Genomic DNA, 24,499 nt, shown 5'->3' with positions numbered 1-24,499 from the left:
TTTTCCGTGTTCTATTAAACAGTTAATTGAATCTGGCCATTAAAAAAGCAGACGCGGGAAAGTCTGTTGCACAGGAACCAGGAAAGTGTGTTATTGATGTGTGTGTGAGAAAGAGATACATGATACAGATAGTAAGTAGTGTAGCTTGTGTTTAATCAGTATCACGACTGTATGATCTGTTTTCTGTGACTTTATGGGAACCCCACTGCTCGGCTTCTTAGTTAACACAGTGGAAGTCCCCCCCATGTGCTTGCTGTTAATGGACCGGACCTGTCTATGTAGAGCAGAGACACATCTACTCGCTGGAATTTCCCATGGCTGATCATCATCTATGGTTACAGACGCCTTCCACCCCCGCTATCTCGCCCACTCCCCATCCCAGTGCAACAAAGAGGAAAAACAAATCAAACATTTCACAGTTTCCCATTATTCGCTTTGCTGTCAGCATATGGTTGCAATCAGCAGTGTGTGTGAGAGAGAAGAGAGAGAGAGAGAGAGAGAGAGAGAGAGAGAGAGAGAGAGAGAGAGAGAGACACCATGTGAATGTTTTTATTTTCCATACGTTTTCTCCACAGATACAAAGCTCTTTGTCCAAACTCTTTCTCCATCTCTTTGGCCCCTCCTCCCTCTCACGCACTCTCCATCTTCTCCATCTCCCTCTTTCTCCATCCGTGCACGTCTTTGATTCTCAACTTTTACGTCTCTCTCTCTCTCTCTCTCTCTCTCTCTCTCTCTATTTTGGTCTTGCTTTTCTTGGCTGTAAGTCAGACCTCAGGCAGACCTAGAGGTCTTTTTCCCAAGCGATCTCCAGGGTGGACTCCAGGGAATAGAGCACACACACACACACACACACACACACACACACACACACACACACACACACACACACACACACACACACAAACAGACCCTCCCTTCACATGCTCTGTCCATTTCCTCCTCTGTCTTTGCTCCTATCCCATATCTTTCTCTGTCTGCACCCCCTTGTTGACTCATAAAATGTTGCTACATTACTTCTTAACTACATTAAAGTCATAGTTTAATGGAAAACTGAGAACACGATGTTCAGAATGAAGTATTGTATTCTTGGCCCTGCTAAACTCTATGTACCATGCACACCCATTTGTACATTTCTTGGTATGTGGGTGTTTTAGGGTTTTATTTAGGACCACAGGGATCAGAGATCTTATTTACAAGGGAGACGTGGTCAACATTGCTGCAGCCCATTTATTGTAGTTACAGCTGCAAATACAAATACACCCATAAATGTGATGCAGTACTATAATTCCTCAGTGAATATAAAACTAAGACTGAAGAATATTACTGATTAATAACTAGATCTCCAAGACCTGCAAAATGAAATAAGGGTTACTGAAGAAATGTACGGTATAAAAGTCTGAATTTTTTTCTTGATTATGTTTTTACTGATAATCCAAAGCTGAGCAACGTAACTAGTAAATCAGTTTGACGTAATATAATACGGAACAAAATTAAATTGTCTGCACATATAACGTACCAACTTTTCTTCAACCTTTGGCCAATACATCTGTGCAATCAAACTAATTATTGATGTGATACAATGAAAATTCCATGATCGCTACCAGAATGGCAGGAATCAGGACAACTGAGAATGTTGTAAACTATATTGTATTTTTTTAAAAACTGTCCCATTATTGTGCTAATGTGACACAACCAAAATCTATTATGAATGAAAACATAAACCGATATGCAACAGCAAGATCACAGTGCTATCTAGTGGTGAGGCAGAGTACAAACACACTCGGTTTTATAATTGTGTCATTGCCAGAAGAGTTGTGGTGGTTTCTAATATGTAAACAACTGATTATATCAAAAATGTCATTCTGTCACTTCCCACGAATGCTTACTCTCGGCTCTCTTCTTCCAAATAAGGGGAGAAGTATTCACAACACTTCTGATGATCACTGTAAAACCTCCACAGAGTGAGAATGTGTAATAAAATGTGTAAAACACAAACAAGGATGGGAAAGTATTATTGGACAAGGGGAACTGGAACCAAGTATTAAACATTTATTTACATTTACATTTATTAAACATGATTTAGAATTTCTATATATAGTTAAATTATTTGTTCAGATATCGTATAGCGATATATGGAAAGGGGCAGTTATATTTGATTATACTTTTAATGATGTTATGAGGGAAAACGCTAGTAAACCTATGCCGACATGGAGAATCGATGCAAACTTCACTCACTGAGACATCGTGTTGCTGGATGGATGGATGGATGGATGGATGGATGGGGTGGAGGGGAGGGGTAAAAGGCAAAGTGGTTGAGGGAGATGTGTGGAAAGATGGAGGAGAGAAGTTACGAGGAGAAAAAAAGGTGGTCCTCCTCTTTCCCCTTCTTTTTCCTCTACTCCCTCTCCTTCTTCTCCCTCTCCTTCTCTCTCTGTGTCTCTTTCATCTCCTTCTTCATCCTCTATTCTGCCTCCTTCTTTGCTTTGTCTTCCTCCCTTTTCATCTTCACCTTCACTTTGTCAGATATTAAGGCTTTTTCCTGAAAAGATTGAGACACAGACTGAGAATAAGTTCAATTGTTTACTCTTCCTGAGGTTCATTTTAAAACTGGGAAACAAACAAGTTTAAATTTTACCAATTTAAATTAAAATGACAATTGATGTCTCATACCTGAAGCTTAATGTTTTTGGGAGGGTCAGGGGCTTGATGTCCTCTTCAGTCTTCCTCTCCTTGTGGATCCAGTCCATCTCCTCCATCTTTCTCTTGTTCTGCAGTTCCTCAGTTTTCTTGCAGCTGTGTTCTTTTCATATCCTCTCAGATCCACCAGAGCTTTGAATTTCTTTTTTGAATTTCTATCTCAGTCCTGGCAGCGGAGATCTCCTCACTCTTCTCCTGGATGACATGCCTTATTTTCCCACATTTGCAGAAGTTTGAGCTCAGTGGCCACCTCCTTCTCCTTAGGTCTATGATGGTTTTCTTAAAGGATCTTGTCACACTGTGCTTTCAACTGCTGTTTCAACTTTTCACTCTCTATCTACTATTAATACAGGTGTTCATTCAAGAAGCGGATTTCCTCTGCTTTATCTTTCATCTCTTTCTCTATCTCTATGCATTTTGTGTTTTCATCTTTATCAGTCTGGCCCTTGCTAACTCCAAGTCCTTGACCAGGTTGTCAATGTGACATCTGGTCATAAACCCATAAAGTCCAACTCCTTCAGCAGGATCTTTCTCTCTTGCTCCCATGTAAGCTCCTTTCTGGTGAGTTTCTCCTTCAGAGCTGCATTCTTTGCGGCGATCACCTTGTTTTCCCTCATGGTTTTTTAAATGGGTTTGGCCAACAAGTAGTGAAAGACACAAATATAAACACAACAGATAAACAGACAGTCCCATCCTAAATTTGAATCCACGGATGGACATTTTTGTTCATCTTATTCAAAAGATCAACGGCTTTCGGCTTGTCCCTTCAGTGGTCGCCACAGCGGAACATGTAGCGCCGAAGATTTACCATGAGTTTTTAGACTGGATGCCCTTCCTGCCGCAACCCTCCCAATTTAACGGGGCTTGGGACTGGCACCAAGGTGGCCTTTGGTGGCTGGGCAGGTCCACACCTGGTTAAGTAGGATTCAAAACCACGGTCTTCTCCATCCCAACCCAATGCTCTATCACTGAGCCAACAGGCCCCCTACATATTTTTGTTCATCTTACTATTTACAAAGTTATTTAGCATTTACATGAACACAGCTATAATACCACCAACTTTGGGCCTCTTAGCACCAACTGAGCACTGTTGAAATGCCACAGCGTACCTGAGTATTTTTGCTGACCACGTCCATCCCTTTATGATGACAGTTTTCCCATCCTCTGATGCCTATTTCTAGCAGGATAGCATCTCTAAGGAATGTTTCCAGCTCACTTGCAACTCTATCTCATGAAAAATTAACGCAGTTCTAAAGCCAGAAGAAAGCGGGGGTTATTTACCTGCTATTTGTGTTTTATTCTATTGTTTTTGAATGATATACTCAGAAGATAATGAACAAGTAAGAGCAAATTGCTGGAATTTAAATAAAATGTAGCAAAAGTATAAGCTGAGCAATTATCTATAATTCAAACCCAAACAAGTTCAGAAATGAAGGGAATGCTGTGTATTTAAGGAAAACATTGTCAAGCACACAATGTACACTAAAATGATGAAAGTAGGTTAGACAAAATTATAATTTTATTTTTCTACAATGCAAAACAGCTCAAACTGTCCAAATCTCTTCTTCTTTTCCCCTGCTCAACACAGAGCTTTGAAGAAATTCACCTTCAAGCACAACTGGATCTAGGCTTCCTCCTCATCACTTCCTGCTAGGCTGCTGTCTGTAGAGTCCACATCATGTTTCTGTTCCTGTGAGGGCTCTGATTCTGTCTCTGAGTGTTTTTCAGGCTCTGTGGTGCTGGAGAGCTCTGTGGGTTCTGTGCCCGTGCTGCTCTCTGAAGGTTTGGTGGTGGTAGTGGTGTTGGTGAGGGTGTTCTGCTCATTTTTATCGCCGCCATCCAAGAAAACAGACCACCCCTTCAGTCGTTCCTCTCGCTCACGGGTAGTTTCTTCCACCTGCATGAACACAATTATCATGAAGTATGCAAACACTTACCAAAAAACCTCACTTCAGTGATTTTAAGATAAGATAAGATAAGATAAACGTTTATTCATCCCACAGTGGGGATGGCTCCCCTTATCATTACTGGATAGCAGACTGTTTAAAAACAAGCCCCCACTTCCCAATTGAATCTCTTTTTGACCTTTGTATTTGCCATTTCGTATACCTGATAGTCTGTCGTTCCATCCCAAACCTGAGCAGACAGCTGCCTTCCTCCAAACCAACGGCCATTGAATGACAGAATGCATGCACTGGCTTGCTCAGGATCCTTGAAAGCGACCGAAGCAACACCGTCCGGGTGTCTCTGCAGCACAAAAGCAACCACATCAGCTATTTGTTAATGCCACTGACTTAAAGTTCAAATCATTCTACCATGAAAAACACTAAACTCACTCACATCAAAGAGGATGACCTTCTTGACCTCCCCAAACTTCTCACACTCTGTTCGCAGGTCTTCCCGATACTCATTCAACACCAGTGGGTCTTCCTTAAAAGGCCAACAAAAATACCATAATGGTTAATAGTCACAATCAATAGTGTGTGTGTGGACATGTGCCTATGTGTTTCTATCTGTACCTCAAAATCGCTGGGGTGGAACATGTTCCTGATGATGACAACTTTTTCATTCCTCTTCCTTATTTCTCCTTGCCTCTCTGGCCTCCAATCCAACTGTCTACACAAGACACAGGAACAATCATAAGGAAGCTATCTAATACTTTTAATAAACAAAACACAGAAATGCTCAGTCTTTGGTCTTCTGTCATTCCACAGCATTTTGGAGAATGGGGTTTATTCCTGCGTTCAGATTAAGAGGTTACATAAAAAATACATGAAAATGACTTTACTTCTGTTGCTGCTGAAGCCTCTTCTTATAATCTTTGTTCTTCTTCTTCTTCTTGCTGGCATCATACTGTCCCTTTAGCTCAAACCGTGCTGCTTCCACATGAAGTTTGTAACCTCTGAGCTCTGACTCGTCAATCAGGCGCATAGCCAATGCCACCGACTCTTTCTGCAGAGAATCACAAACATACATGCATATTTTTGAGTCATCTGCAGCAGTAAAAATTCTAATGTACCTAACAGACACAAGACTAGTATTAATCAGCTGGTCAGAGAGAAAAGAGTCTTAATGTTGAGTACTAATGTATTACTTTTAAAAGACAATAAAATTTCAGGGCTGTTCTTTCATCCAGTGCGCTGCATGGCTGCCTTAACGTGTACACAGGTCTGTTGTCTATTCGAGAGTGAAAATACAGCTTTGCTGCCAAACAGAGAAAGAGTGTGTCGGGTTCTATGGTTCTAACAGGGAAATACACAACACATGACTTGCTGCAGACAAAGTGATGCAACCAGTTTAAACATCCAGCATGTTACAGAAAACTGTTCTTCAGTAAGATAATTCCTTCACTGTCATGTAAATGAAAAAAAAAAAAATTGGTTGTGATCCTCAGGAGAGGAGACAAAAAAAAAACAGATTTCCCTGGGTTTAGGTCTCCTAATAAACCCTTGTGGACATGGGTATGTAAAAACTGTCTAACCTTGAGATAGCAACAGAGACCATCTCCCTTCAGATTCCCATCTTTGTCCTTGTAGAGTTTGACCTTGTACTCATCAGTGATGGGATCCCGCATCACAATGCCACACTTGGACATCAATTCAACAAACTCTTCAGTGCTGATGTCTAGGGGCAAGCCTGAAAATAAACCCAGATAGAAAAATTTAAGAGAAAGATATACAGTAAGCAGAAGTAAGTACTTGGTGGAAAACTTTCTCTTTAACAAACAAAAAAGTTAGCAATACCAACCTGACACATAGATGTTTGTATTTTTGTGGTCATCAATTTCAAACCACCCTATATGACACATTATGGAAAGAAATAATTAGTTGATGCATTCGTATAAAATTAAACATTGTATGTACATTATAATTCTACGCTGTAATGAAATAACTTTTACTGTAGACGTGAGAAGGGTGGAAACAAAAATACCACCTATGATCTATTTCTACTGCACTGCTTTTTTCTCCTCTGGTTGTGGATGTTGATTTACCTGGCTCGGCTTTCCTCTTCTCCCCTTTCTGCTTGGCTTCTTTAGCTGGGGTCTCAAGTTTTTCTGGGTTTGGAGTTTGTGTGACATCTACTGATTTCTGCTCTTTTGAAGGCTGGCTGTCTGGTTTGGGGGGTGGCGGGTCAGTGCTGCTCACTGCAGGATTGCAGTTTCCCTCCTGAGTAAAGCCATAGTTAGCCTGGTAGGCTGCAATGAAGTCCTCTGTTATCTATAAAAAAGTAAGCAAACTTACTTAATCATAAAGTAAATGATTTGGGGTTGTAGCCATATTTTATAAAAGAGCCGCAAAGTTCATGCTTAGGACGCAGAAAACTTGGCTAGTTTATTAATCGCTGATAGATCTGCAGACATCTTTTATGCAGATAGTACCAGAGTGTGACGGATTTTATTTTACTACTCCCATTTGATTTATGGTATAGGAAAGTGAAGGCTGCTTATCAGAGACATACACATTTACATTTGTCCATAGGTTAAACATATGACACTACCCTGCTGACACCATTAGGTCACACAATAAGGACAAGCCCTAGCATTGTTAGAACTATACGTGAAAACAGACACACAGGAGACTCATCAGCTACGTTTTGCGTGTGTGTCGGTTGATTAAGCTCCAAGAGAAGAGGAAAAAAGCACACCCTCACCTAACAAGATCTAATCTCAGTTCTCTTAATCTCTTGGGAGTAATTTCTATAATTTATAAAATGTTTCTGCAGTGTCCACGTGGCCTTGGAAACATTTCTCATTCCTGGTAAAGATTAACTGTTTTCAGGCTAATATTATGTTACACAGAAAAAATTAATTGCATCCCTTGAGAGACTAGTAAAAATATGTTTTTCCAGGTTGTGCTGAGGTCACAATTAGTAGATAAATTACAGTGGCAATCACCCTACTTCTTAAAGCACAGCAGATGCATTTTCATAATGCATTTATATACATAGTGACTTGTTTTATCTAACTGACCTACCTAACTAAATGAATGAGCATTGACCACATTAGTTAACTAGATTAAAGGGCCCAGTCTGCTTAAGCTTAAAACACATGTTCTCAATAATGCATAGATAGATTTGTCTGTTACATGTTCTAGGTACTTTAAATGTTTAGATTCTATCCTTCTAATCCTTTCTACAGTATCATGAATGAGGTGTCGCCCCAAAACTCAGTCTGAAGAGCAAATTTGAAGGAACTACATTTAAAGACAAAAATAACAGTGAGTCCTGCAGCGAACAGTTCAGGCAATATGGTAGGTTTTTTCTAGGAAGAGTCAGAGGACTAAGCCTAAACTAACATAAGCACTGTGGAGAATTCCTCTCCTCTCCAAGTTACCTGCCACATAGCTTGAAAAAGACTGTGCCAACAACTAGTAAATAGCAACAAGGAGGAGTAAAATCAAAAGTACTATTAAACTTTGAAAGAACAAATGTGATGTATAAAATCACTGAGAAATGTTCTTACTTTAGGGAACCAGGCCTTCTTGTCATGATCCCAATCGTAAACAGTCCCATCCTCCGGGTCAGTGTAGGTGTAGGGGTCAGTGCCATCCTCTTTTCTCTGACCGTAGAGCTCCTGCATCCGCAGCTGCTCCGCGAACTCTTTGTTGGCGTCTGATTCCCCACTCATCTGCAACAATAACGTAAAGCGTCAATCGGGCAAGGTCGGCAAACCCGTCCATTTCAGCATAGAAGTAGTGCTGATTTAATGCGCTGCTTTGCCGTTTTGTTTATAATATTTTAGCAATTAAGAAAGTAGACTCTACAGGGGTATTTGCTCTGCTGACAGAAACAATATATTCAGTGGACAAAGAAAGTCGCAACTTTGGCAGTGTATGGATCAGTAATAATGGTTGGCTGTAGCCAAAGCAGGATAATATGAACTTAGCAGCCCTGTCGGCCCGTTCTGTGCAATCACGTCAGTCGGTTTACTTCATGATTAACGTTTGTGTTAGTTACTTTGAACTGAGAGCTTGGCCTTTGTTATCTAGTTTGTACTACTCAAATTCGGATATGGTTTAGTTCACATCAGTGCAATTTACTGCTGCACACTGGGTGACGATTGAAACACGTATTCTGTGTTCGACAGTATTAGCTGCCACAGGTAATAAACTGGTAGATATTAGCCAACACCGCTAGCTAGCGTTACCTTTTACAAGGATAGTCCGGGCAAACTAAAAATCTGAGAAGACTGACGATACAGCTATATCCCGTCTATAGCCCCACCCCAGACAGTCTCAGCACTTGTGTTTTAATAATGTAGCTGATGTTTTAGATTAATTTTACTCTAAAAAAATTACGTTATTCACTGCCCGTTGTCCCAGGTTATCGTTTATTTGTATCCGCGAGGACACTTGAATGAAATACTTCCGATGTCAAATTCGCAGTGCGCATGCGTGTGGCATTGGCATGACTGAAGCGTTCGATTTGTGTCAAGGCTTCTACCTTTTAAGTGGCTGCCACGGTTTACAAGGTCAAAAGGAAGAATCACCGCTCACCGCCGGTTAAAGAGACAACTGAAGGAACGCGTTGTTTGTAGGCCGCTTTCAATGCTTTCATGTAGTTAACAGGCGATCTAGTACATTTAGTTAGTTTGGTATGGCGGAGGGTAGCGCTAATGTTAACGTTTGTCCGACCAGTCTTCCGCCGGGGGACCCGCAGTTAATCGCTATGATTGTGGAGCATCTGAAGAACCGGGGGCTGTTTGACGAGTTCCGTCGAGACTGTCTGGCCGACGTTGATACGAAGGTGGGCACCTAATGCTAATGCTACCTTAGCTAAGTGAATGGGTGAGCAGAGGTAAGCCTGTCTGAAAGCTAATTTTAGCCATTATTAGCCGAGCTACTACTTGCTGACAAGTAGCTTAGTTGTTAACTAGTCGCTCGGTTTGGATTTGGAGTTCGTTGTGTGATAAGTAAAACTTCCATACAAGTTGTAGTAATTTACTTTATGTGTGCTAGTTACTGGAGAAAAATGTATAGCCTATGTAAAAGTTCTAATTCTAGTTCTAATTACATTGGTTAAAAGAAGTAAATAATACTCCTCCAGCAAAACACATTGAATTGTTTTTTTTAATTGATATTTATATTTTATAAAGTGTCTTGTTCAAAAGAAACCCTGAAACATTTGCATGTGTCAGTCATTTACCACCTCAAGAATGGATGCCACTACATATCAACAAATTGTGACTATAAATGCTTTGCAACCAATGAAAAAGTTAGTGAAACGGTCTTTGCATGGGCAAAGTTCCTAAAATCAAAAACAGAATGACTGTTACTGTTACAGAATTACTGTTTTAGATATCAATAAACTTTGATATCTAAAAGAAATCCTAAGCAATAGCTGTCCAAACCTTTGCACATGACATGTTTTTTCTTTTGTTTGTTTTGTGTGTTTTTTAAGTTCATGTGCATTTGTTGGAAAGATGTATTTTTTTTACCGATGTTGTATTTACTTATGTGCACAGAAATCAACAAAATGAAAATGAATAAGTCGCCGTAGTTTTACCAAAGCTTTTCCATTCTGAATGACTGAGTTTACATTGCTGTCACTGTCGTTGCTGCCAGCCTGCCTATCAGAACCTGCGGCAGAAAGTGGACAATTTTGTCACAACACACCTAAGCACACAAGAATGGAACTCTTCTATCAACAAGAACCAGATGAGGAATGGACTGAGGCAAAGTGTCGTTCAGTAAGTGCCACCTTTTAGTTTTTGAATTATTACATGTCCTGTAGACATTGTTGAGGAATGACAATCTAAAATGTAGTACTACTGAGTTATTGAATATTTCTTGTAAAGAATTCAATTTACTTGGTACTGGATAAACCATATGTGAGTCTACAGAGGAATCGACTGTTAATGATTTTATAGCACACCTTTGCTATGACATTGAAAGTGAAAGCCAGTTAGGGCACCTCATTGCCTCAGTTAACAGTTTCACCATATGTGAAACATTATATATTAAACGCTAGCATTCTGTTACATTTTCTAGTGTTTTTAAGCCAGTCTTTTTTTTTTGTAACTTCAGTTTTATTGTGTTTTTAGATCAGGTATGCTCGAGTCTGGAGTGGACAGGATCATCACTCAGGTTGTGGACCCCAAGATGAATCACACTTTCCGTCCGAACATAGAAACTGCCATTCACGATTTCCTGTCAGGGGACAGGAAGGAGGAGAATTCCTTGAGCTCTAACCCTGCACCATCTGATCAGACAGAACCACAGGAGGTTCTGTCTGCCTCAGGCCCCAAAACCCCCTGAGGCCTGTTTTAAAAACTGAAGCACAGTCTAAACCCTAGAACAATTTGGAAATACAGTTAAGAAAACTGTATTTTTCTCTCTTGCCACACTTACAAATGCTAGTCTACACTCAATGCTGTGTGGCTCTGTTAGCCTTGTGAAAGTAGTACAGCCTAGAGTGAGAAGAATTGCTGCAGTCAAGCATCAGACATTGTTTTATTGCCTGTCTGTGCTGCATGAGGGTACAACTGGAGAAGTTGGGCAGTGTCAGGATACTGTCATAGCTCTGCCTTTAAAAAAAAACAAAAAAAAAACATCAAAAACTTGGATGGTTTTTGAACTTATTTGTTGCCTCTTTTCTGTGTGATCGCAAATGGACAATTATTTTTGAACGTTGCCTCTTGTTAAATGCATATTTTTGACTCAGGGGTGTGTGTGGACATTTTCTACTAATAAGGTGTTGACTAACAACAACTTATCTATAAACATATCTACTCTGATTTACAATAATTGGTGAAGCCAATTACCTGGTTGATAGGAACATTAGAAGATAATCCTGCAGTTTCCCTGTTACTCACAACATGTGCAGTTGTAATGAAAAGTCTCAAACTAAATAAAGGAAAGTCGTATGTACATATATTTCGTTCAGGATCTGGATGTTTTAATTTTAAATCACAGTATGTCAGTTTACTCTTTGCCGCATGCATTTAGTATGTACTGATTAGGAATCTTCTTTACTAAACATAGTGGATATCATTATTCTCTTTTTGTATCGGTCTTTACCTTGGGTGTCTTTATTAAAGATATTACGGTGTACAGTAAGTAAAAAGTCAGCAAGTATAAAACTAGCACAGAGTGGGTAGTTGTTCCCAGGTGTCTCAGTCATAATGCACCAAAAATACAGTATTTGGTATTAATCACTTTTATTTCCACCAAATGACAAAGGCTTTCCCCATCTACATATTAGACACAGAACAATGATTATTTTACCATAAGGTTCACAACCCGAAGTCATTAGTTGAATTAAGTGACTTTGCTTACTTAATTATTTGCTTTGTTTTTGAGAGCCTGTTATTCCAGAACCAGTAGAAGCACAGTCCAGTGTGTGTTTATGCTGTATTGTAAGAAATGCCATGAACACCATGGAGACATGCACGTGGGAATCAAAGGAACAGGACCCAAGTAGCCTCCCCTGTGATGCAGAGTTTTGTTTACAAGCAGCCCTATCACTCTCAAATCCTGAATTCATCCAGGCTTTAACCCATCAGTATTTGTCTGTGTCTTCACAATGGAATTCACTAGGGTTAGAAAGAGGCAGCTTTATTTATAGCACATCTCCAGCAAAGGGGGCTTAATCTTCTTTACATGCATTTGTGACTTGATTTAATTATTGTAGTTAATTGTATGTGATTAAACAGTACGTACAATTAAATACAATAAATAAATAGTTATTCTAGACCATAGTGTAAAGTTTTTCTTAGTCGGGGGTTATGTGCTCAGTTGCTGATGCTTTTTAACTCTACTAAGTTCTACTTTTATACGGTCAATTTGGGAAAACCAGACCAAAGAATATCATTTTAAATTGGTTCACCCAGCTACAGATTCAGGCGTAACTGAGCTTCTCTCAAAGTTGTCTAGACATAAAACCTCCTAACCTAATTGCTGATGTAGGTTAAAGATGATTGCAGTTTTAAGTAGTTTTTATAGCTCTGAAATAAAACAGCAAAAGAAGCTTTGTTTGTTATCAAATACTTGAAGACTTAACTTCCAAATTAAGACTTGGTTTTGTGGTTAATATGAAGTTTAGGGTAAGGAGCTTGGTCTTTGGGCAATATGCAAAATTTAAAGAGCCTTGTGAGTGTGTACTTTTTTGGGTGGGGGGGGGGTGAAGAATCATAAAATAACTGAACTACTTTTTTCTTTAACAACAATGCCAAAATGATGCAGTTTAGTGTTGTCAAATATGTCAAAATCTCATCAAAACTAAACCATCTGCACTTGGTTTGTGTGAGCCAACCTTACAAATATGTCAAACAAGCAGTGTGGTCCTTGAAAAGGCTGATGTTATGCATGTGGTTATAGCGACTGCAGTGAAGTGAACTTATAGAGGGGAAAAAGGCAAACGACCCCAAAGTTATAGCAAATGCTTCTCATAAGTTATTACTTGTGAATTTGCTGTATGTACACTCACACCCACACATAAAGGATAACGTAACATGTTTGCAACATGACATAAGAGGACAAGAGGGTCCTGTGTGTTTACTGTTTGCACAGTGTCCATGTGCATTAGTGTGCCATTTTGTGCATGTGAGTGTGTTAAGTGTCAGGGAGAAGGGTCATTGTATGGGTGGTCATCAGGGGTTGTGTGAGGAAAACTGGGATGTTGTTTTGAAGTGGGATGAGACCGAGACCGAGTTGGAAAGGTTGCAAAAAAAAAGTCCTCCAACTGACATCCAAACATTCAAACATTAGCCCCCTTAAGAGTACATTTTTCCCAACTGGGCCCCTGCATGGACATACCATGACCCCGAACTACCACACACACACACTCTCTTGGCCACTTTCAGAGTAGGCCTCTTGGATGCAGTGTAGATAATCCCAAGGAGGCAGAGGAGCGAGGAGTGAGAGCTATGAGCTATTTGTTTGGCTCATGTGGGGACACTGAAATGATCGGCCTTTTTGCAGATGTCAAAGGTTGAGGTCATGGTCATTAGGAATCAAAACATACAAGCAGGCTGAAAGGTTTGAACAATTTGTGCAGAAAAAACAAAGCTTCCCAACGTGCTGCTCATGGGGACATATCTAAAGCATGTAACAGGTTCAGTTTTATGGGCTGTATCTACCACCTGGTGGTGGTTTCACCATCGGCTATGCTTCTTCAGGATTTAACTATAAAGTAGAACAACACAAAATCCATAAACATCTTGACAGAAGATATAAATAGTCATAAACCATCTTTGTTAGGACCAGTTTCATTTTGAAACTATCACAGTGAGACTTTCTTCAGGTTTAGCATGTCCACCATCATGTCACAGTTTAACCTATCCAGTACTTTGGTCTATGTATTTAGTGCCAAAGAGCCTTCATATAATCACAATTACAAGTAAAAGTACTGCATTCAAACTTTTATTATGGTAAAACTATAATCGGTATAATGTTTTTAAAATATGTCATTTAGATCGTGTTTGCAGAAAACATCCCTGTGACGGAGTGATACTCACTCATACCACTTGCTGCTTTATACACTGCTGTAAACAATGAGTTACACATTGATTATTCTTGCAATCGACTGACTTGTAATCGATTAATCAGTTCAGCTTGAATTCATATGAATGTATATAAAATTGCAGTCGCAAGGAAAATACTCTTCTTTTTGTAAACTGATCATTTATCAACACTTAAAAAGATTAGTTGCAACTTATTAGACCTTTTATTACAACGCCATCTAATTAGTACCTTATTATTTAGTTGTAGCACTTGCTGTTTGCATAACAATAAGCTATTTATGTGTTAAACACGCATAATGTGGAAAAATGCGAGATTTCCGGAATGTAGCGCTGCAACAATTTGTAAAACCTGACAGTCATCACACGTCGCGCTTACATTCAGTCTGATACGTTCCTCACTGCACGTCTCCCTGCCATGAAAGCAGCTGCTAACCCTCACACACACACACACACACACACACACTGTGGTGGGTTAATTGAATGGGGATGTCTTGAGTGATTGACCTGCACGTACCCCCGCAGACTCCAGATGAAGAGGAAGGCCTTAAAAGAGCTTTACTTTGTGGGACTAACTCGGCCGATTCTCATTCAGCGTGACTTTCATTCCTCCTGCCTGTTTCTCGTGCTTTATTGGGTCATAGATGGGTAAACGAAACCAGAGTGAACCAGTTTACTCATGCACACCGAATACATTGTGCCATTGTCCGTCCTCCTTTCTCTCTCATCAATGATAAACTTCCAGCTCCAGTGTGTGTGCGCGCGTCCACCGAGCTGCGCCGTGATTGGTGGAGACACAAGCTCCCTTCACTCAGCTCGTCGTGCACGCGCAGCTCTCCTGCGGCTTTATATACTTCAGCCTTCATGCCGCGGACATACCGTATAGTCAGGAAACCCCTCTGCAGGCCACACTCCTGCTGCTACACCCCCTCCCCCCCGCCCTCCCTGTAAGCTAAGAGCAAAACAGCAACATGCTTTTGGTATTCTCAGACATGTCGAGGAATTTGTCCGCTGCGTTTTTTGTGTTTGTGCTGCTCCTGACCTGTCAACAGGTAAATCCACATGATGCCCAGGAGAAGCAGGTGGTCCAGGCCAAAAGACGACTCACTCCGCAGAGTACAGGTGAGTTTGACCTGCATATATAGTCTATTTAATACACCTGGTCGTCTGTGGGTGCAGGTCTCCAGAAATTGGACTTCGCCAATGCGTTTATTTAACGTTTTAATATTTAAATATGCTTTTTCCATTTCACCAAACTGTTTATAAATTCTTTTTGCGCAAGCAATTATGTCTTTACATGTAAGTATTACTTTCTGTACTAGTCGTTTCTGTCCAGATTTAACATGGACTTGTTGAACCCTGCCTGTGGTTTATTATAGTGCAGGCTGTTGTTTTTTTATTTTGTAGCCTATGTGTAAGGTTTTTATTTTAGCGTTAAAATAATAGTTTCTGCGCAGTCTTTCATTTTGGACTAACTCCGGCTGTGCGTATTCCCGGACCGTGCCGGGCAGGATTGCGCGCCCCACTGTTTGCTCTCCTGCGCCGTAGGTGGCTGTAATTCAATGCGCAGCTCCCGCGGCTCGCTCCTGTCCAAGCACATTCCCTCCTTACCAGCAGGGCACCTTCGGGCAGAGCTGACCTGCAGACACATAGTCCCCGTCTAGAACTGCAAGAACCACAACATAACATTTGACATCAATTTCAAACACTTCAAACACTAGAAATACATTTTTCTGTATTGCATTGAGAAAACATCGTTGTCCATCACTGATGTTGGACAGTTTGAGCTCCCTGTCTCCTCTGGATCATGCTGACATGTCTGTAGCCTGCACTTAAAAGTTTTCTGAGAGTCTGACCCAAACACCCATCTCCCAGCTACCACAAATACTGTACACTCTCTCCTATTGTTTCTCTGTAGCAAAGTTTATTCTTGTGTCTGTCTTTCATTTGCTGTCTCCCTTAGCTGAGATTCAGAGTTGTCTGCTAAGTTCAGGGGATGTTGGCTGTGGGATGTTTCAGTGCTTCAACAACTCCTGTGAAATCCAAGGGCTGCACCAGATCTGTCTCACTCTGCTGCACAATGCCGGCCGCTATGACTCACAGGTGAGGAGCAGCACTCGTGATCAAAAGTAATTTGATTGCTATTAGCTCCCGTTTTACAGTGACTTTTGCTGTTTGACTCCTTCAACTGAGGGCAGATTTACCTAAGACATATCTGGATACATGTTTTTATTTCATTTAATCCCCTCAGTCATTACAGTCATTTGTGAGGAATGCTTGGTGTATAAGAGGCACACTATAGTTATGCATGGGACTGCTTTCAAAACAAACTGAGAGGGGGACTGAAATGGGAGAGGGAACAGCTTGTCTACTTTAGTAGAAGTGCATGAGAGCGACGCGCGTCTAATGTGTCTGCAGTGTGAACGTGCACAGTGGATGGATTTTCAATGGATCTTTGAGTGACCTGGATATATAACGCAGCCACACATTAATAACCGTTATGATATAAGGTACGGTATAATCTAATAAGATTTGAAAAACCAAAAGCTACTGTAATGCGAAGTGCTTCTTTCTGTCTGTATAGGAGCTGTCTGTTGAATCTGTATCAAACTACTGATGCTTTGAGTTACAGTGTGTTAATGACCACATAAACTGTAAGAAAATATTGCACCAGTCTGCCGCTCAGTTATTTTCTTGTGACGGCACACACATGTTCATATTTTCAAACTATAAAAAGAAACGCTTGCCTGCTCTATTACAGTACATGCATGTTTGGTGATTCGTCAATTGTTATTGTGCTAAAAGTTTGAATCTGAAGTTTTTGTCCTGATTTTGGCATAAAATGACTTCTCCAGCTGCAGGACATTCTTCATGTCATATGAAGTTCTGACTCTATAAACTCTTTTTTTAAAATTAACTACAAAACTTGAGTTAAGTAGCTTAGACATATGAAACATAAATTATCTGAACAAAAGATAACTAGTACTACTCAAACTACAAACTAGCTTTTTCATTTTTACAATGCAAACCCAATAAGGGGACATTTGCTAATTGTCCCCTAACATATCCGTGAGTGGATGTTCTACTCATTTCTGAAATGTAACATGACAAACTAGATAGATGACTATTAATCCCCAATGGGGTAATTTGTTTCTTCGCCACTGCACAACACGGCGATACACAGCTGTACAAGGCATAAAAACAATGATACTACATACAACAGATTCCCCCTCAATCCATAAATTAATTCATGTAATAAAAGAATCAAGATAGAAGAATATTACTTTAATAATTAATCACAGGTACATTAGAGGCCTGGTTGTACATGCTTTAGTATTTTATTCAGCAGTACAGTGGAGAGACACTGGAAAGAGCAAAAACAAGAGGTGTGTTACACATCCCAGGCCAGATTTGACACTGTAAGAGCTCAGAACATGCAGCTTTTTTTAACCAGGCCATCGGAAATGTGTCATTTTCCTTTCTTCCCCCACCTCCCAGGGCAAATCCTTTGTAAAAGACGCGTTGCGGTGCATGGCGCTGGGACTGCGGCAGCGGTTCAGCTGCGTGAGCCGCAGGTGCTCAGCTGTAAAGGAGATGGTGTTGTCACTCCAGAGAGAGTGCTACTCCAAACACCAGCTTTGCTTGGCACTACAGGACCACATGGATACCACAGGTGGCCTGGTGCAGTTCCACCTGATGTTCCCCCCAGGGTAAGAAAACACAAACTCTCTTCACCACCTAAATGTCTAAAGAAAACAAGGCACCAGTGAAACAATGCTTTGTGACGGATGCAGGACTCTTATCTATTGTATAATACAGTATTGACCTGTAATTCAACATTAAAAAACAGAAGCCACCAAACAGAGCCTGTGGACTTTATAACCCTTCTCTACATGAGTTACTGCAGTACTTCATTTATTGCTATTTTATCTGTAAAAAATTATTAAATGGTACAAAAAACGTCATGTTTTATTGGTTTTTTCTTTTGGCCCCATAGACTTCGAAGACTTTGATTTATAACAGTAAGAAAGAAAAGGAGTAAATAATAAAAAGTATTGTGGCTGAATACCATTGTCAGTGTCAGTCTCAGAGTCTTAGTAAAGGTTGTTCGTGCTAACTCACTAGGTAAGTTTCTCTTCAAATGTAGCCAAAATTTGAAAAACTGCCAAAAGAAAATGTAAATTTGTACCCATTATCATTATGCAAGCATCAGTTATCCATCCTGACCACTGCAGAACAGGAGGGAGCAAAAGATGCTATGACAAAGAGAGAAACTGTCAAATATTAAACATGGTGGAAATATGGTATATGATCATCTTCCAGGCAGATTATAGTCTAGTCAGTGTGTCACACATCTGATCTGTCATCATTTTCTGTCTCTTTAGCGAACATTTAAGCAATGCTAACATTGTAATTTAGCACTTTTCACCTCTGCTGTATGTGAAACTTTTCTGCAATATTTGCGTAAATTTTTAATGTTACCTGCTTTTCCACAAAGATTTTCTTTATACACAAATAAAAAGTTGTGCCCTTCAACAGAAAATACCTATTTTCAGTGTTACTTGCAACACCTGTGCCTTTCCCTGACAACTCTACTGTGGAAAACAAAGACATATTTCACTCTAAGCCAGCTTGTCTCATGAGAATCTCAGGAATTTAAGGAGACCAGTATCCTACCCTATCCACTGTTCTCTAACTGCATTCTTCTGACCACACCCCAATTTATTTCTTGTGTTACTGCATAATAGACCATACTTGGAGCTAGTGAATTTCCTGCTGACGTGTGGAGACGAGGTCAGGTCATGGGTCAGTCGGAGGCTGCGTGGACAATGTGAGCAACACTGGGGGGCACTGTGCAGCAGCTTCAGCATCACCTGCTCTCTCGGCCACTCTGAGGCTCCACAGGACACCACCACCACCCCACCACCACAATATGTGCCCTGGTCTGTCACCGCTCAGGAACCCCTGCAACATCCAACCAGTGTAGCTGAACATGACGACAGAGATGGACTGAATCAGATCCGCAATACAACTGAATCTGGTCTCCCCTTGTTTGAGAAGGGCAATGTTACTGCTTCATAGACAAAGGGGTGAGTCCAACAGCCAATGCAGGAAAAGGTGCAGACAGGGTACAGAAAGATTCAACAAGGATGCACTTACTATTGTATGAGAATTGGAATGAGTCAGAGTAGTGGTAGTATGTTATTAGTCAGAGTAGTTTTGCTGGTGAAAACATAATTTGTTGGATATTTGTGCTTTTAACATTTTTCTTTAAATTTTGACTTTGTACATTGATGGAAACCAGTTATCTACCTCACATCATGACAGTAACCGCAGCTGAATCCTGTAGCAGCAGGCATGGACACACACAGGGAATATGTGTCTAGCTCAAGTGCAGCTGATGGCTTTGAAACCTGTTGTCTACCTATTTAAGTCTGTTTTGGAGTTTAAGGATTCTTCTGTCGTGTGCCAAATAGCTGACTCACTATCCAACAGTACAGTATCTTGTAGACAGTTGTGGTGCAGTCTGCAGAAAGGGAGGCACTCTTTAGTTAAGATATGTAATAAATATGTACTTTTCATGTTGTACAATAATAACGTTTCACACAGACCCCAGGTTTCAAGCTATGTTTTATAGGTTTTTATTAAACTGAATCTAAAAATACATTTGTAAACTATTTTGATTACAATTAAAACCACAACGATGTCAATGAACAGAGCGTGTTAAGACAGTCATGTATTCTACCACCTACTGGCGTCTCTGTGGCAGTGCAAAGCAGTATATCCCTCATTTTGTTAATATTCAACTTTACTCAAACAGACTTCAAAAAAGGTTTTGTAACTCTTCTGTTCCAACATTCACACAGTTAACATCACAGATGCCCTTCAGAGGATCAGTAAGTAATCAGACACACAGTTCAGTAGTCTGGCCATCTGATTGGAAGGAGGAAAGGCACAAGGTAATCTCACAGACAAAAACAACAGTCAGTCTAAAAAAATATATATATATATATCTCTGTGTATAAACACACACACACAGGATTTTAACAAAATGTAAACCAAAGGAACTGTCTCCTTAATTCAGATTAGTTCTGAATGCCAAAAATATATTGTCCACTTCACTGTACCTTTAAAGGACAACTTTATGAAAAATGAGTCATATTTTCAACTATGCCCATACAGACACTGCTTTTAGTGTCTAATACTGGTTTTAGTGTCTGTATGGGCATTTTTGAAAATTCATTCACTTAGAAAATGACCATGTTATCCTTTAATAGTGCAGCCTTATCATAATGCATATCATAAGCTCACAACAGCTTTTCCCGATAGACCCTGTAAAACAACACCTTATAAGTGTGAGGCTTTAAACCCATCACTGAAACCTCCTAAGTTTTCATCACCAGGCTGTTTTCACTACAGCTGAAAGATTTCCCCAAACATTATGCAACCCTTTACACCCATTTTATTCACCTAAATATTGCAAAAAGACATCTTCTCTACGTCCGCCAGTCCAGTCTCACCGCTGCACAGGAAAGCACCTGGAAAACATACTGAGGTCCAGATGTGTTTGTGAAAATAGCAGGTAACTGACCCAGCCAGCTGGAAGCTAAATGAAGGGGAAGAAACGTTTCTTAAGGATGTAGAGGACAGTGGCGAAGAAAAGGGCCAGGGCCAGAAAGATGAGCAACTTGTCCGTCAGCTCCCGCCGATTGTACTTGAGGATTAGCCTCCTCCCCAGGTGGATGGTTCCCGTCATGTTTTTAAATTCCTCATTGGTTTCCAGCACCGTCCTGGAAGAAGTGACTGACAAAAGAAGAGAAATTGGGAGATGGAAACATAAATGAACAAGAGAAACTTAATGAAATTTACAGGCCAGACTATTGGACAGAAGAAAAGATCTTTGTTTTTTGTTTGTCTTGTACCCAGCGTGCCGATGGCGTCCTTGCTCTGCTTCACCTGTTCAGCCATCATTCTGCTGATTGACATCAGATTTTCTGTGATATTGCTACTGGTTTCCACTAGGCATTCTTTGGTCACCTTCCTGAGACACACAAAGCAGATTTGGTGATGCATGGCTGTTTGATGGTTCAAAGAAAAGGTTCATTCTACAGTTCAGTAAAGTAGCAGTAACATGTTTCATTTGTAATGGTAATGTGCATACAAATAAAATCGTTTCTTTATTTCTGTGTGGTGACTGGAAGTGACCATCATGCTCCTACCAGCAGAGAGAAGGTAAAACTAACATTATTCTATTTTGTAATTAAAAGAAGCAGAAGCTGAACTTATATCTTTAAATCATTGAATAAAATCCCATTAAATCAGAATTAATATCCCATGAGAAGGGGAATATTAAACATTTCCTCTCCTCTTTCTAATAATACAGGTTCTGTACTTAAACCATCGACATTCGTCGATTCTGTCACCTTCACAGTGATCTCTCAGATTAGCAAAATCCTCAGTCACACTACACTGTACTGATAAAACTCACAAAGCAGCTCTTTGTATAATGACATAAAGACACATTTATCCAATGTGAAAAGTCTCTTTGGCGATGACTTTAATTATGGGAAGACCAGAAACTTAAAATAATGTGGGTAATAACTATTAGGACTGCGGGGTTGAATGGGCATGTGTGGTGTTGGGTTATATTTTTTCCAAAAAATCCCTTCAGAATGGAGGTTTTCAAACTGTGAGCCAAATGTCATCACATGGGTAGATGAACAGGCATGAGACAAACAGGCTGCATGAGGTAAGTGGGTGAAAGGGGGAAGATGAAGTTTGACCCAATTATCAAATTGTGTTCTCCTTTGGAGATGATATACACATTTTCAGATTCAATGCGCACTACAACACTAAAATTGTCTTCAATTTAATGATATTAAGCTAATAAAAAAACAAACAAACATACACTTTAGGCCAAAGTTTTACATGAGGTTTCACTGAATGTTTCTGCCACCACAATTCCGGCCTCTCCCAAACTGTGGGAACTGCAGTTTCTAAACTTCAGTCTCCTATACCATAGAGCTGACCAACTCATCATTTCAGCACCACAGCCGAGGGGCCATAGAATTGCACTTACCTCTGCCTGGTGCCCTGGTTGTCTCCCCCATGCAGCAGTTTGTCCTTCTCCATGTTGTCTATGGCCAGTTTACAAGCTAGGTTAGCTTTCCTCCACACTGTCTGGTTACTGGAAACCACAGAGGAACAACAGAGAGGCTAAGTTTAGAACTACAGTTTGTTTTTTCCTCTTAACTGGTCTGTTTTGACTGATTATGTGGTAGGTGCATGTGTTTTAAAGACCCCAGCTTTTCCATTATTTGTTTTACATGTATTTATCTGCCTCTCAATGCGTATTAGCTCCAGATAAGGAATTAGAAATGGTCTGATGTTAATAGTTGCTCAAAAGATTCATAATGATGAATAATATTAATCTGTAATTTAGAAATCTGTAATTTTTACCAAACAGACATAAACTATGTCAGTAACCACTATGGCCTTACAGGGATCAAGGGCCAACACCAAGAATTTGTTTTACTAACAGCATCAAAAACAAACTTTAAAACCCAGTCAATGATTCAAGTTTGAAACAAAGATTATTGCTGTCACACCTCATCATTTGTCTTCGATGGCTCTCAGCCTCTGCCTGAATGGCCTGTCTGTCCGTCTCTCGGTCTTGTTCTCGGGCCATCTGATCCAGATCCTGACGACGACACCACCACATCAAATAAAACTGTTGACATTTTGAGCAAGTGTTTGTGGCTGAGACTGACCTGTATCCTGAGTCTGAGCTTGTTGAACTTCTCTTTGACCTCCGAGTTGAGCTGCATGAGGGCAGACTGAGGTCCGGGGCAATCCCCGATGTCCTGCAGTAACCACACAAACAAACACAGATACAATAAAATATTCCATATTATTGATTAAATGAAGTTGATGATATTGCATAGTGTCTGTCTGAGCAAAACTAACACAATAAAAAAAATTAAATTAAGATTTTAGGAATGTTAAATCATTTAATAAATCTCAATATCAAATAAATCGCAAAAAAAGTCAAACTGATGATAATTCAATGAGTTAACGTGTCTATTATTGTTTAATAAAATGTAAAAAAATAAAATATAGGAAATGCTCATCACAATCTCAATCTCTTAAAATCATACTTTGAAATTAATTCAAAATTTTTTAAATGTATTCCTGTTTGAAGAAGTAAAAAAAAAAAACTTTATTGGTTTTATTTATATAATTTTTAATCAACCTCATAACAATAATCAAACATTGTCACAATACAGAGCATAGGCTAATATATGTTATATAAACATAGCCAAATAATAACATTTTATAATAAATCATCAAGCTGAAACAAATTGTCATTTTATTTATGTTTTTTTTCTGCAGAATACTTTCTCAATTAATTGTCTAAATGTTTTCTATATAAAATCTCCGAATACTGAATATGGTCACTAATCATAAGCCTATTCAATATTATTTGTCACCATTTTGTCAAGAGTAAATCCCAATGCAGGTAAGATGTTTTAGTGAAAAGTTTAACGTAGCTTCGTAAAAAAGACCAGTAAATACAACTGTTACCAGTGATTGCAGTAAATGCGTTTAACTAAATTATTGCTTGTAGCTCTTAAGCTAAGTTTATGTTAGCTTCAGGTTGTTAGTGCAACTGTCACTTGTTGTGTGATACGTTCACGAATACCAAGCCGGAAAAAAAAGTCGATTCCAGAATCAGGAAAAAAGGGGAAAAGAAAACAGCAATAAGCAGGCAACACATTTTAGTCCTTACCTGAATGAGAGCTTTAATTTCTAGATCATATTTTATAATTTCTTGTCCACAAATTCGGACGTGAACGTCCGCAGAGGACGCCATATTTGTTTTGGTACGGCAAGCTGGAGGCCCCAAAGAGACTCAGCTAAAGGCGATAAAATTAATGCCAGTTTGTTTTTGTCAACTGTAACCTTCATATATCTGTCTGATAAATAAATGTGACACTGTGCATAGGTTAAAGAAAAATATAGAATGCATGTAATAATAATAACAGATAATTTATTTTGCAGTTTTCCTTGCATATACTTTTCCTGTTGTAAAATGAAATTATCTAGGAATTAAGTTTGACACCACTACTCAGGCTATTTAGCTTATATAAGTGTCATATTGCTATAGACTTTAACGGATGTCCAAAACATGCTTTTTCCAACCACAGTGTTTATTTGGGTGACATGTTCTTTCATGGCAATGTAGATGACCAGACATACACTATTCTGATGCTCTAAATATGCATTAGAGCTCATCTGATTAAATCCAGTCATATTCCTTCTTTTTAAGTAAGAACTGCTAAA

The 24,499-nt window shown here is 39.6% G+C and overlaps 3 protein-coding genes across 4 annotated transcripts; 1 reads left to right on the top strand and 2 right to left on the bottom strand.

The window, feature by feature from the left end:
- Positions 1–4,203: 4,203 nt before the first annotated feature.
- htatsf1 (HIV-1 Tat specific factor 1) lies at positions 4,204–9,078 on the bottom strand. Of its 2 annotated transcripts, none has more exons than XM_067492509.1 (10): positions 8,994–9,078; positions 8,159–8,323; positions 6,689–6,914; positions 6,445–6,492; positions 6,179–6,333; positions 5,486–5,649; positions 5,217–5,313; positions 5,038–5,127; positions 4,807–4,944; positions 4,204–4,594 (listed from the first exon to the last, which is right to left on the bottom strand). In XM_067492509.1, the coding sequence occupies exons 2-10, from the start codon at positions 8,321–8,323 to the stop codon at positions 4,322–4,324; spliced, it is 1,356 nt and encodes a 451-aa protein (XP_067348610.1). In that variant the 5' UTR covers positions 8,994–9,078; the 3' UTR covers positions 4,204–4,321. The 2 variants fall into 2 exon arrangements, with proteins under 2 accessions (XP_067348610.1, XP_067348609.1); XM_067492508.1 differs by having other exon boundaries at positions 8,843–9,000.
- A 77-nt stretch (positions 9,079–9,155) lies between these two features.
- On the top strand, positions 9,156–19,870 carry LOC137108219 (stanniocalcin-like). The gene is made up of 8 exons (XM_067492581.1): positions 9,156–9,441; positions 10,260–10,384; positions 10,739–10,949; positions 14,800–14,803; positions 15,113–15,277; positions 16,119–16,258; positions 17,654–17,865; positions 18,904–19,870. The coding sequence occupies exons 1-8, from the start codon at positions 9,292–9,294 to the stop codon at positions 19,235–19,237; spliced, it is 1,341 nt and encodes a 446-aa protein (XP_067348682.1). The 5' UTR covers positions 9,156–9,291; the 3' UTR covers positions 19,238–19,870.
- bnip1b (BCL2 interacting protein 1b) lies at positions 19,868–24,041 on the bottom strand. Its single transcript, XM_067492511.1, has 6 exons — positions 23,946–24,041; positions 22,927–23,019; positions 22,765–22,856; positions 22,236–22,343; positions 21,079–21,197; positions 19,868–20,959 (listed from the first exon to the last, which is right to left on the bottom strand). The coding sequence occupies exons 1-6, from the start codon at positions 24,027–24,029 to the stop codon at positions 20,763–20,765; spliced, it is 693 nt and encodes a 230-aa protein (XP_067348612.1). The 5' UTR covers positions 24,030–24,041; the 3' UTR covers positions 19,868–20,762.
- Positions 24,042–24,499: the final 458 nt, after the last annotated feature.

This window comes from Channa argus, chromosome 22 (assembly GCF_033026475.1).
Source record: "Channa argus isolate prfri chromosome 22, Channa argus male v1.0, whole genome shotgun sequence".
Taxonomy (NCBI): domain Eukaryota; kingdom Metazoa; phylum Chordata; class Actinopteri; order Anabantiformes; family Channidae; genus Channa; species Channa argus.
This window is presented reverse-complemented; position numbering and strand designations above follow the sequence as displayed.